The following is a 14378-nucleotide window of genomic DNA, read 5'->3' as shown; positions in this document are numbered from 1 at the left end:
GAGACTTGGAGCTGGGTGGGACCAGCAGAGACACAGGATACTTGGAGCTGGGTGGGACCAGCAGAGACACAGGAGACTTGGAGCTGGGTGGGACAAGCGGAGACACAGGAGACTTGGAGCTGGGTGGGACCAGCAGAGACACAGGAGACATGGAGCTGGGTGGGACCAGCAGAGACACAGGAGACTTGGAGCTGGGTGGGACCAGCAGAGACACAGGATACTTGGAGCTGGGTGGGACCAGCAGAGACACAGGAGACTTGGAGCTGGGTGGGATCAGCAGAGACACAGGAGACTTGGAGCTGGGTGGGACCAGCAGAGACACAGGAGACTTGGAGCTGGGTGGGACCAGCAGAGACACAGGATACTTGGAGCTGGGCGGGACCAACGGGGATGGGAGACTCAAGGAAATATCCTTTTCCATTTCCTCAAAAAATTCAGAGGACAGCTGAAGCTCATTCTCAGCGATGTGTGTAGGTGGGGCTTTCCTCCATGAATTCGTACTCCACAAGCAATCCCACGGGGACAGGAAAAGTTGCTGGCTCACACATCTGGTCAAACTTACCGTGGGGCTCTGGGGCGATGGCTGGCTCAGTCGTTCTGTCTGGCTCGTTCATCATGTGTACCACAAATCCTTTCCTGGAACGTTCCCTGGGAGGCGGTCCGGATAGTGAGTTAGGCATGCCAAATCAGAAAAATCTTGAGTATGGTCCTCCAGATACCTGTCCTTCTCCTCAAGGCAGAGTAGTTGGATGGCGGGTCCATAGTGAGAGGGGAGAAGGAAAAAGAAAGAAAAAAAGCGGAAAAAAGATAATCCTGTTTAGGTCCAGTATTCTGTCAGGAGCTGTGTAGGTTGTAGTAAGTGCATGATCACATAGGATAACAAAAGGAGTCTTTAATAGTAAATTCCACTTGGAACATGTAGGAGAATCACAGGGAAGAAGCTCAGGAAATAACCATGCTTAACATAAACAATAGGCTTCATAAACAAACATGTTACACATACAAGTTTCAATGGAATGACATTAAAGTATGTTTTTGTTAACCATAAATGCTTGTTGGTACATTCGGCCATACACTTTAACCATATTTCAAAGACAATAGAAGCAAATGATTCAACAGTGTTTTCATTAACAGCGTGTATTTCAAAGCGGTAAAGATATGGACTAAAAGTTGGTTAAATTGATAATTAGCTCTAAAATACACACAAATAACACTTAATTAAAATGCAAACTGTCATGATTGTAAAAAGCCATGATATTTGAGCTGCCCTGTGGCTTTTAATGGTTTCCAAGATCTCCAAGAGTCTGAAGTGGATGTTGGTCAACAAAAAAACATCAGGAAATGTCAACAAAAATACACGCCCATCTTAACGATTTATATATATTGCTTATTCTGTCTGTAGAACACTTCCGGTGGCTTTACCGCCTGCTGGCAGTTTAGCAATCCAGTCATTTATATAGGTCAGTTGTTTTTACCTAAAACCTACCCCATTCAGACGGTAATACACAAATGTGTCCACATTCAAGCATTTCATTCAATGGGCTTAAACAGCTTGCCATTTTACAGCAGATTTAGTTCACAAACAACTGACAGTCGTGACCTAAATATGATTTTCATTTACAATAATAAATCCTAAAATTCTGCATTAGTAACTTACTTTTCACGCCATTTGTCATGGACACACTCAATCTCTCCTGGATCTCCCTTTCTTGGCTCATTTTAAGTCTTTTACTTGTGAAATCAGTGAATTGTTAACTGGAGACTTGCTCTGACTGGATCGTTTGAATCAGTGAGTTGTTGACTCGAGAATAAATGCAATCGTTCAGTGCGATTTGTTCACTGAGAATGATCGACTAGTTTACCAAAGCAGGTGACGACTTCTTCAGTTCAAAATAACGAGGAATGACATGTTTTTATGAAAGGTAGTGGAGTTAAGCAGTTAAGCAATGCGGTTTCTTTACAAAGATAAATTAAGAAATTATATTTACTTAATTATTCAGTAAAACTATGTTATTGCGAATATTATTGTTACTTGTTCATCATTGTGTCAGTGTTTTATTCACTGACTTTAGCTAGCTTCTTTGCACGAAGAACAACATAGTGACGAAACACGCTCTGTAGATCAGTTTGTCCGTTTAGGGCCACTGTAGATAGCCTGGTCCTACCAGACTCTCGTACATATCATTTGTACTGAGTCTGGCCACCATTGACAAGCGTTAACTTCCTTGTAGGCGGGTACTTGAAGCTTAAAACTATTGGATCTGCCTATAGCCACTCTGGATCTAACATAACCAATCGGTAACATTTGGTCGTGACGAAACTTCAACTCAAAGCGCACGACCTCAATGTCTTCGTTCTAAGCCACTCCCTCTGTTCGCTGATTGGACCGGTAAAAAATTGACCGCGAAAAACCCGTGAATATACCACAAACCCAGACGTAGTACTGGAGAAAAATGAAAATTGAGCGGAAGTACGTAGGAGGGCGGAGCCAGGCTACACTGTATGCATGTCAGCGCGAAATGGCTAATTCAAATTTAAGGGGACCCATGGTGTATGTAGATAGAAATGGCTCATTCTAAGGTAATAAAAACATAACGGTTCATTATGTAAGGCCTTTATACACCACTGAAATCATAGTTATATATATTATATTGCATTTCTGTCAACAGATCCTCCTTCCGTAAATATTACACAATGCACCTTTAATAACAATAACATAGTAAAGAATACTTTGTTACTGTCCACCACTGGTGTTGAGTGGCTTAATGGATTATTTCTTCTAAGTATCCTGCATACCTGTGTTTGTTGCAGGCGGTGCTGTATGGGCACAGAGCTCGTTGATTGGCTGTTACAGCACACTTCCTGTGTGCACTCTCGTGTTCAGGCTGTGGGGATGTGGCAGGTACTGCTGGAGGAGGGAGTCTTAAACCACGGTGAGTGTGTCATACTCATTCACTTTCAAAGGTCAGTGACTGCTTAAGGCAGTACATCACCGCACAATATGACCAAAAAAAAGACCACAAAACAGTTTGAGAGAGCTCTTAATTTAGATATTTTATCCAGATGATAATTTCGCTTTGGATTGACACTATAAATGCGATGTGGTCGAATGTTTTTCTTTGTTTAATGGTTGATTTGTTCTTTGTGGTTCCTGTTCGGTGTTTTGCTGCAGTGGACCAGGAGCTGAGTTTCCAAGATAAGTATCTGTTTTATCGGTTCCTGGACGATGAGGCAGAGGAGGCACCCCTCCCCAATGAGGAAGAGCAGAAAGAGAGTGAGGAAGAACTGCAGGACACCCTCCTGCTCCTCTCTCAGATCGGACCTGACGCCCATCTGCGAATGATCCTGCGGAAACCGTACGTTCTTCCTCAGAAACATCAGCGCCTGCTAATATGAGTCATTACGTCCCCCCCGAGGACTCTGGGCTATAAAGAGAAGTGCCTCAACGTGATCTGATCTGTATCTGCTACTGTTTGGCTGCTTTCCTATTAACTTTCCCACAATTCTCCAAAGACAGATTAGACTTTTATATGCATGCTGTAACTGAAGCAGAGACCTTTTAAAGGTCCTGGAAGATGTAACATCTGCACTAGGACTTTTTTGGGGCACACAATTGACCCACAAAAACTTTAAAATGTCAGAATAAGTTCCAAAGTCATTACTGCCCAATGACATCATTGTCCTTTCTGCTCTTCTCTGCAGGCCTGGCCAGAGGACAGTAGATGACTTGGAGATCATTTACGAGGAGCTGCTGCATATTAAAGCCTTATCACATCTCTCCACCACTGTAAGTCCACATAATGGCCTCATACACTCTGTAAAGTGTCTGGACTGACAACAGCATTTAAAAACGGGAGTGAGTCTCTTTTGTGAACGGAACACGACTCACTCTCGAAACTGCGATGATTGACTGTGATGATTTTAACTAAAGCACAGTTTGGTTGATGCTTATAGGCTGCTTCACAAAGTTGCCATGTCCACTTATTATAAGCGTTTTGGGCGTGTTGTTAAGCCTTGGCTAATAAAGCAATCGAGTTTATTGAGTTATTAAGTGAGCAGGTGCGGTCGCAATATTTTGGTTTTATTTTAAACATAAAGCATTTTAGGCTTGTTCTTGTTCGCCGTTTTTCTAGCAAGACCTGGCAACATGAATGAGTCAATGCTCGTATTACTGTAAAAAGTGATTTATTGCACTGCACGAGAGACACATCTCAGATACTTCATAAACAACTAGCTGTTCAGTTTGGTTTCATACACACTGTAGAATTTTTTTTAATATCACTACATGCATTTTTTGGAGTTTATTCGGTTGTAGAACAGAACAGGATTGTAAGTGCCATGTGAAGGCCATGTATGGTAACCCATACTTGGAATTTGTCCGCTGCATTTAACCCATCCAAGTTGGTGCGCACACATTAGGAGTAGTGAACACACACTGCAAACCATGGACACACACACCTGGAGCAGTAGGCAGCCGTTTTGCTGTGGCGCCCGGGGAGCGATTGGTGGTTAGGTGCCTTGAATTACCTTCGAACCTTTGAATTAGCAGTCTGACTCTCTAACCATTAGGCCACGACTGCTTTAATCACTAGAAGGTGAACTAACACCCTAATTTAACTGCAGTGTGGCCTATATTAAGTTAGTTAGAGGAAATTAGTTTTGTATACACACATTTCAGTTAAAGAACAATTTAGACAAAAATGAAAATTCTATCATCACCTGTAACACTTTTTTTGCAAACTGATTCTGATTCAACACTGCAAACTGATTCTGTTCATCTCCAGGACAAAAAGTGGAGATGAACTGGATGAACTGGAGTTCATCTCCAGTTCATCTCCCACCCATGCTCTTGTAAAAAAGAAGTGCCCTTTATTATATTCAATGTGCAATTTTAGGGCACTTTTTTTTTCAGAGCATATACAATATGCATAAAAGTATAAAAAACTGTACTTTGGTATAATATTTTTTAATTAAATAAAAGGCTCAAAGTACACTTAATACACTTAAGCACACTTTTACAAAGTGCACTTTGTAGTAGTCAAATTAAACTTTTACATTAAAGTACATTTTACTTTATTGTAATTTTAACTATAGTGCATTACTTGATAATAATTTTAAAGTTAATATTTTAAATGTATTGTATTGCAACAACATCATTACAAATGTGACATTTCTAATACATGAACTACATGAGACAAGCATCAATAAAAATTGCAATTGCAAAAGTTCACCATAAATGCTTGTCACTACATTCAACAGTACAATGTAACCCTATTCCAAAGTAAATAGAAGTAATTTTAAAACTGACATATAAAGATGTACTACTTAAGTGGGTCAAAAAGTACTTAAAAGTTCTAAGCACTCTAATCTAATTGAATTTACTATAAATTTTCACTATAATACATTTTTATTTAATTGTAGTTAACATGCAGTTAAGTGTCTGAAAACATTATATTTGGTTCACACTTAATTATATTATATCCATAAGTACTCTTTACATAAGTGTACTTCTCACAAGTATATTGAAATTGTGTTTTTACAAGTCTGTATTATAAGTCTTCTGAAGTCAGCTTGTGTGAAGTCATTATTCACTGAAAAAGACATTTGAGCCAGGTTTGACTTCATTAATGAGATATGCAAGAATAAACAATGTCAATGACCTTAAACCTAGTGTGGCGTTTCTTGACACGCCACATGTGAATGTACATGAATGTAAGCACTTTAAGATATAGCGACTCTCAGCTCAGCTGATCCATGTCTACCTATAGGAATGCGACGCCTATTACCGTACATATATATAAGCTCCTTCAGTATTGGTTCAGTATTCCTTCAGTATTGGTATCAGCAGCTACTGCGTTTCTCAGGAGCTAATTACCCTCCTCCATTCCCAGCTCCTCCTCTCGTCAGTCAGGATTCAGGAGCTAATTGACCCTTCGCAGGGAGCTTGATTGACAGGTGATCTGACCAATCATACTTCGCCATCCACCATTTTGTCCAACAAATCAGTCAGGAGAGTTAGCAGATTAACATGGGAGGATTTGAACTTGAGAAGCGGAGTGTACTGAGTCTGACGCCTTTCCGCGGTTAAAACTACATTCCTCCTGATGTTCATTCATGTTTATTTGATGCTATAAATGAACTAGAAGGAAGAGATGATCGGTTCACGAGCGGCTTTAACTGAGGCGACACAGCGATCTGTCACGACACATTAAAGAGCCACAAAACGGTATTTATTGTTTAAATTTCTTTTAAAAAATTACCAAATTTGAAAGGTGAGTTTAATATCAAAAGTAACCGAAAAGTAAGCTGGTCTGTCCTGTCTGTCGGTGCGTTGTCAGTCTCCTCTCTGCTCCGCGATGTGTTTTTCGCTGCGTGAGAACATGGTGTGTATGAGAGCGGCGTAGCTTGTCGGACATAGCGACAGTAACTAAGGGGAGCAGGTCTTTGCGAACGGTCAATTGCCCTCCTCCCTCTTCCCTCCCCAGCTCCTCCTGTCGTCAGTCAGGATTTGGCCTTCTGATTCCCCTTGAATCAGACTAAATTCTCTAATTATGTTGTACTTTAAAATCTTGAATTAATGAGATCTGCAATACATTCATGTTGGTTCTGTTCTGTTTACCCCAAGGGGGGTTATTGCTGCTCTTATGCTAGGCTGCATGGATGCGCAGGGAGTTCTTGCCCAGAACGGGACCATACCGCCAATCCAAACTGTATGCTAATTGTCAATCGTATTTGACGATAGTGGCCCTGACAGAATTAATTTTCAGCAAATAATGAATTCATGTCAGTTTCTTACACTCGGATCTACTTCTCCTTTTGTGTTCCTTTAACTATTCCTTTAATGCATGAATAGCACGCTGAGCATTAATGTGTGTATTGTTAAAAATGTCATCTGCTTTGAAATAAAGCTTTTTTTTCTCATAATTACAGGGTGGCATGTGTTTCATCTGTAATATAAAGTCTATTGTACTCTCGTTCCTCTTCAGGTGAAGAGGGAACTAGCTGGTGTGCTAATATTTGAGTCGCACGCAAAAGCCGGCACAGTGTGTAAGTGTCGAAATGATTATACCACGTACATGCTAACTTCTCAAAATTACGTCAAACCATACAGAAACAAACAGATTTAAAGGATTAGTTCACTTTCAAATAAAAATCTCCATGTCTTTCTTTCTTCAGTCGAAAAGAAATGAAGGTTTTTGAGGAAAACATTCCAGGATATTTCTCCATATAGTGACTTCAATGGCAATCAAAGGTTTGAAGGTCCAAATGTCAGTTTCAGTGCAGCTTCAAAGTCTCTACACGATCCCAGTCGAGGAATAAGAGTCTTATCTTGTGATACGATCGGTCATTTTCTAAATAAAATGATATACTTTTTAACCACAAATGCACGTCTTGTGCCATCTCTGAGACGCATTACGTCATCACGTTGGAAAGGTCACGCATGATATCGCTAAACATCCAAGATATACACACGTAAGGACCATTTTAAACAATAAACAGACGCAAATACATATAAATATGTGTCATTCAACATACAATAACTTTAAACAGTCCTCCTAGTCCAAACTTTTAAACTTCCGACTACGTCACGCGTGACCTTTCCAACGTGATGATGTAATCATCTCAGAGATAGTACAAGACGGGTATTTGTGGTTAAAAAGTGTATCATTAATTATTTTTTTTGAAAATGGCCGATCGTATCACTAGATAAGACTCTTATTCATTGGCTGGGATCGTGTCGAGACTTTGAAGCTGCACTGAAACTGACATTTGGACCTTCAAACCGTTGGTTGCCATTGAAGTCCATTATATGGAGAAATTTTTTCCTCAAAAACCTCAATTTATTTTCGACTGAAGAAAGAAAGACAAGGACATCTTGGATGACATGGAGGAGAGTAAATTATCAGGAAATATTTATTGGAAAGTGAACTACTCCTTTAAATGTCTGCTGGTAATCTGAATTCATCTGCTTAATCTGTGTTCTGATAAATGTTTCTGTGCTATTATAATCAGACAGGTTTCATGCTGATTATTGATCTCTTTTGTTCCCAGTGTTTAATCAAGGGGAAGAGGGGACGTCATGGTACATCATCCTGAAGGGCTCCGTTAACGTGGTGATCTATGGAAAGGTCGGACTAGTAATTCCCTACTAATGCTTTACGTTCAACAGACTAATTAAGCGTTTAATGTGTGATAATGCTGGCCAGTTTTTATTATTTTATTTAAACCTATTATAGTACATGCAAACTGTGCCAGGAAAGTGTGTCTGTGCTGTCTGCTGGTTTGTTTAGATGAAACGTGTCTTTGCAGGGTGTAGTGTGTACGCTGCATGAGGGAGATGACTTCGGGAAGCTGGCTCTGGTGAATGACGCACCTCGAGCAGCGTCTATCGTACTGAGAGAGGACAACTGCCACTTCCTGAGAGTGGACAAAGAAGACTTCAACAGGATCCTCAGGGTCAGGCTCATTATTCACTATGTGTGCTTCAGAACTACAGCTGAACTAATGGCCTTCGTCAGATGTTCGACACCGTAATGGGTGTACCCTGCAATCGGCACCCTTTTATTGGTGTAACCTAATGTATTTAGGTTGATTCGTTGATGTTAAATAATATTTTTGGCTGAATAAATTAGCTAATGTTGCGAGATCTAAATGAACTAGTTTTATTCAAGTCAAAAAACTTTTACAGTTACGGATATATGATGTCCTGCATGGGACACTTACTTACTATTATTTTACTTATTAAATGGTTGATATTATTTTGTAGACAAGTCTAAATTGTTGTGTATGATTTTTATTCTATTAAAGTATTTACTAATATTTAGCTTTTACTTTATATTTTCAGGTTTTATTATTAGTTCAAGTTTTAGTATATATTTTTTTGTATTTAGCATTAAAACATTTTTGTGTGTGTGTGTTTTAGTACTTGAGTTTCAGCTTTATTTCAGTTAGTTGACAGAGCAACATTTATTTATTTTTTGTTATTTTTGTTTAAGTTTTATCTAATTTTTTATTTTTACTTCAAATATTTTTAATAGCCTAAACTTGTTCTTAATAGTGCTATTTGTAGTATTATTAAAAATGTATTATAGTTATCATTTAGTTATTTGTTTATTTTATTATCTTTTTTCTGTAATTTGTGTATTTTTCCTCATTTTTATTAGTTTGAGTTTTTCCTGTAATATGTAGTTATATATAGTTTTTAATTTAATTAATTTAGTTTTAGTTCAATTAAAATCAAATGAGAAATGTTGCCTTGGCAGCAACAAGTTTTGTAAAATAAGTTTTGTGTTGATTTTATTTCAAGTAACATTTTGTGTGTGTGTGTGTGTGTGTGTGTGTGTGTGTGTGTTTGTGTGTGTTTGTGTGTGTGTGTGTGTGTGTGTGTGTGTGTGTGTGTGTGTGTGTGTGTGTGTGTGTGCGCGTGCGGGCGTGTGTGTGTGTGTGTGTGTGTGTGTGTGTGTGTGTGTGTGTTACAGTTAACGATAATATCCCTGGTACCTATATGCATTTCTTTACAAACATAAATATTTTAATTACAAAATAAAAATGTACATGGGTGAGTTAGTGAATGAAAAGGAGGCAACATGTGAACTCCTTCAATATTGATTATAAGCATCCCAGGATGCAAAAGTGAATATCCGGAATTATCTAGACAGAGAAGAAGCTCAAAGTTAAAAGTCACTGCATAATTCCCCTAATTCCATTTTTGCTAGTGTACTTATGTCAGCCTAATGACTATGTAATTACCGTCTAATTGTTTTCTCATGCTGTGTGTGTGTGTGTGTGTGTGTGTGTGTGTGTGTGTGTGTGTGTGTGTGTGTGTGTGTGTGTGTGTGTGTGTGGTATAATCGTCCCATCATCACCAGTACGGGGGAATCTCTCTCCCAGCGCTGTGACAATAGGGAGCTCAGCCCAGGAAAGCCACAACAGAATGGAAGCGGAAGCTCAGTCTGATAGTGAGGGTGTGTGTGTGTGTGTGTTAGTGTCTGCAGGATGCCGTCTATCTAAACAAATATAGTGAGATTTAGTGAGATTTCACATTCTATTGTCATTTGATCCGTTAGAACAGATATAAATGTCATTTAAATACAGACTGTACCTTAATGTTTTCTTTTTTTTGGTAAAATATTAATAAATCCAAATAAAGCATTTGGTTTCACTTTATTTTAAGGTAATATTGTTACAGAGTAACTATATATTAAAGTACTGAGTAATATTAATTAACTACATGTACTTACTATAGGGTTTGGGTTTGGTTGAGGGTTAGTTGCATGTAATTATGCACACTTTACTGTTATTACTATGGTAAGTATCATATGTAACAGGGACACTGTAAATGAACGTGTTACCAATTATTTTGCTCTAATCAATTTCTCTATGGACTTTAAAGTTCTGAACACAATTTACTGAATATTTCAACCGTTATCACATAGGAAAAATATGCTGTTGATAAAATATAGCAGCACATGTTGCAAAAAAGTGTAATTAAATTCATTATATAACATTACTTAAAATATCTACTATCTAAAAGTAAATTCCGAAGTAAATACTAGTCATTGAATCACATTAGTTCAACTGACAAAAACCGTTAGAAACATAGATATACATAATAAAAGCCTTTATTATGTATATCTATGGTTAGAAACCCCTGCTGTAAACTGAGTGAGAGTCTCCCTCTACTGGTAATGAGGCGGCATTACAACAATACAGTACATTGTTGTGTGATCTTGTGACATTGTGGAGATCTTCAAGACAAACACCCGCTCTCGACTCCTTTCTTAATTCAGGGCTCTCAGTTCAGTGTTGTGTAACCGTGAGTTTAGTGTAGTTTTACACAGTCACAACAACACTAATCCACCATTAGCTGAGCACATCGTTCATCTGTGTGTACCTAACCAGTCATTTTTGTTAGGACATCAGAAAAAACATATAGTTTGATTAGTCATGATTAATCTCATTTCATCTGTGTGTGTTCAGGACGTGGAGGCAAACACTGTCCGCCTGAAGGAACATGAGGAGGATGTGTTAGTTTTGGAGAGGAGTAACAACAGGAGCTCCAGTTCTTCTCCTCTCAAGTACATGCATCTTCTTCTGTCAATGTTAACATTTAATTTAAGGATACTATGGAAAAACTATAATCTGTTATACATCAACAACCTCAAAACTGCATGTAAAACCGTGACCTTTGACCTGTTCTTCAGGTACACTGTGATGTCAGGAACTCCGGAGAAGATTCTGGAACATCTTCTGGAGACTGTGAAGCTTGATTCCCAGTTCACAGAGCCAGGTACTTTACAATGCATTCAGGGAAATACAGGTGAAACTCGCAAAATGAGTGCAAAAGTTCATTTATTTCAGTAATTCAACTTAAAAGGTGAAACTAATATATTATCATTACATACAAAGTGAGATATTTGAAGCCTTTATTTGTTGAAATTTTGATGATTATGGCTTACAGCTTATGAAAACCCCAAATTCAAAATTAGAATATTGTGAAGAAGGGTTTCATAATATTTTAGTTTGACCTTTTAAAGATACAATATGTAACAATTTTGTAATAAAAGATCCAAAAATCACTTGGACAGTGTGATATATTTTCTGCAGTTATGTACTTACAATATCCCAAAAGTCTCCAAAGATTTTTTATTTCAGAGAAATTCCAATTTTAAATAATTGTCCGTCCGTCACATTAGCGACATTAACTCTTGTTTTCTGTAATCTACGGTCACGTTTCCTTTTACGTTCTATTTTTGACGACGATGTTTTCTTCTCCTGTGGCGCGGCATAAGTATGGTCCATAATAACAATGCAATCCAGACTTTTAAACTTGCCGGTGCAGTTTCAAGCGCCTCTCACTGCTCTGCACCTGCATTTCTGCTGGTTTCAGTCACGTGACTGGCTGGCTCTGAACGAAAACGCGTTGTGGAAACGTGTTGGCTTAGTACTTTTTGTCCCTCTCTGCTATTATAGTTTTGCAAGATGGCGGAACTACATGGAAGCCTCCGTGGACCTACCCGTCCCATGTATATAAAGAGAATAAATTCTTCATTTATAAGGATAAGTCAGATAATTGGCCGAGGTATTTGTACACCATTGAGGACATATTTATGAATAAAAATATTGATTTTAGATAATAAAATACCTAAAAAGATACATATTGTCCCTTTAAGTTGAATTACTGAAATAAATTAACTTTTGCATGACGTTTAACAAACCCATGTGCAGTTTTATTTAATCAAACTCAAACCAAAGACAAAATAAACAAGGACTTCACTTGCAGCACAACTGTTTTCAAGAAATGTTTCTTGAGCATCAAATCATCATATCATATATATATAGCATATTATACTGATTTCTGAAGGATCATGTGACACTGAAGACTGGAGTAATGCTGAAAATTCAGCTTTGATCGCAGGAATAAATTACATTTTAACAATATATTCACAAAAAATTTCACAATTTTGTTTTTGTTATATGTTTAATCAAATAAATGCAGCCTTGGTGAGGAGAAGAGACTTAATTAAAAAACATAAAAAATCTTACCGATCCAAAAACTATTGAACGGCAGTGTATATTCACATAGAAAACAGTTATTTTAAATTGTAATACTATTTCAAATCATTACTGTTTTACTGTATTTTTGAACAGTAGGAAGGTGTAGATATTGCCCTTGTGTGCAGCTTTCAGAAAACGAACCATCGTTTCCTTTTTGAATAGTTTCCTTTCAATGGATCATTCAAACTGGTTGAAAAAATAGTATGAATGATTCTTTATGGAATCATTGATCAAAATGATTATAAAAAATCACATTATGTGACCCTGGACCACAAAACCAGTCATAAGTCGCACAGGTCTATTTGTGGCAATAGCCAACAATACATTGTATGGGTCAAAATTATCAATTTTTCTTTTATGCCAAAAATCATGTATAGTATCAAGTAAAGATCATGTTCCATGAAGATATTTTGTAAATTTCCTACCGTAAATATATAAAACATTTATTTATGTGAGTGAATGCAGCACAATCGAGAACATAAATGGACAATTTTAAAGGAGATTTTCTCAATGTTTCGATTTTTTTGCATCCTCAGATTCCAGATTTTCTATAGTTGTATCTCGGCCAAATATTGTCATATCCTAACACACCATACATCAATAGAAAGCTTATTTTTTCAGATTACGTATGATTCATACATTTCAATTTCAAAAAATGTACCCATGTGACTGGTTTTGTGGTCACAAATGACTGGAAATGCCATGAAAAACGAGCCTGTAAACACACATTTACTGTACATGCACTGTGAAGAAACCAGAAGTAGCTATTAGCCAAGCTTCATGCTTCACACATCGCCGCTTCCCTTGAGCGCTCCTATCTAACTTCTTTCTGTCTCCATCTCTGTAGACCCGGCTCTGGATGACTTCTTGCTTATGCACTGTGTCTTTGTCCCGAACAGTCAGCTGTGTCCGCTGCTCGTGGCCCAATATCCTTCACAGATCTCTGTGTAACAGAAGCACTGCATCAGCTCGGTTAAACCGTGTACTTTATGAATATGGTTTTATTTTGATTGCGCTTGTGTGCGAGTCTCTCTGGTTTTCGGCTGTGAAGTCCTTAGCGCTCGTGCACCTATCACGCGGAGGCGTCCCAGGGCAGTGAACAGGAGCGCATGGATTACACTCTCAATAACAAGCGCAGGGTGATTCGTCTGGTGTTACAGTGGGCCGCCATCAACACAGACCATCTACAGGAGGAGGACGGATCCTACAACTTCCTCCAGGTCAGCAGCTTCACTCCACTCTGGTTTAGACCGGACACGTCTGGTCCCGCTGGGAGTAAGTGTGTGTATTATTGTCATTGTCTGTTGCAGGAGTTCTGTGAGGCCGTGTGTGAAGATTCAAGACTCATTCCAGCTCTCAAAGATCAACTACCTGAACTAGAGAAGATCATAAAGCAAAGGTAAGAGCAGAGGTTTTTAACCCTGTAAAGCCTGACATACAAAATAAGAGTCAGGATAATTTTTTTTGTTGTTGTTGAAAGATTATTGAACCTTTTTTCAATAAAAAGTATACATGCAGAAAATCTGAAAACGTTACAATAAATATAATAATTTTGTTTTTTGTTTTAAGTATACATGCATACGTGTTTTTTGTTGAGTGTCATATTAGATACATCAGGCTTTTATGACTCATATAGTTTGATATATTGAGAATATGGAGCTCTCAAAAATGTCTAAATTTTATTCCAAGGCACAAACTGAGCAAAAATATCAAATTTGGTGCAGTTGCTGATATTTATATGAACAAAAAGTAAGATGAAATATTGAATCTTGCGATGTAAATCATTGAGAACGGTATAGCAGTATAACAGACTACTTATG

The 14378-nt window shown here is 38.1% G+C and overlaps 1 protein-coding gene across 8 annotated transcripts in view; it reads left to right on the top strand.

The window, feature by feature from the left end:
- Positions 1-14378, top strand: part of rapgef4a (Rap guanine nucleotide exchange factor 4a) — a 98573-nt gene that overhangs the window by 71373 nt on the left and 12822 nt on the right. For all 8 annotated transcript variants that reach the window (XM_079619796.1, XM_079619792.1, XM_079619791.1 and 5 more), the window contains 11 exons: positions 2812-2933; positions 3173-3356; positions 3703-3787; positions 6987-7047; positions 8053-8129; positions 8311-8457; positions 10981-11078; positions 11205-11290; positions 13406-13484; positions 13628-13778; positions 13869-13957. In XM_079619796.1, coding sequence (XP_079475922.1) covers positions 2812-2933; positions 3173-3356; positions 3703-3787; positions 6987-7047; positions 8053-8129; positions 8311-8457; positions 10981-11078; positions 11205-11290; positions 13406-13484; positions 13628-13778; positions 13869-13957 — 1179 coding nt within the window. The remainder of the gene's footprint in view (positions 1-2811; positions 2934-3172; positions 3357-3702; positions 3788-6986; positions 7048-8052; positions 8130-8310; positions 8458-10980; positions 11079-11204; positions 11291-13405; positions 13485-13627; positions 13779-13868; positions 13958-14378) is intronic.

This window comes from Phoxinus phoxinus (genome assembly GCF_949152265.1).
Source record: "Phoxinus phoxinus genome assembly, chromosome: 7".
Lineage (NCBI taxonomy): Eukaryota > Metazoa > Chordata > Actinopteri > Cypriniformes > Leuciscidae > Phoxinus > Phoxinus phoxinus.
The sequence above is the reverse complement of the archived record's forward strand: the minus strand, read 5'-3'. Positions and strand labels throughout refer to the sequence as shown.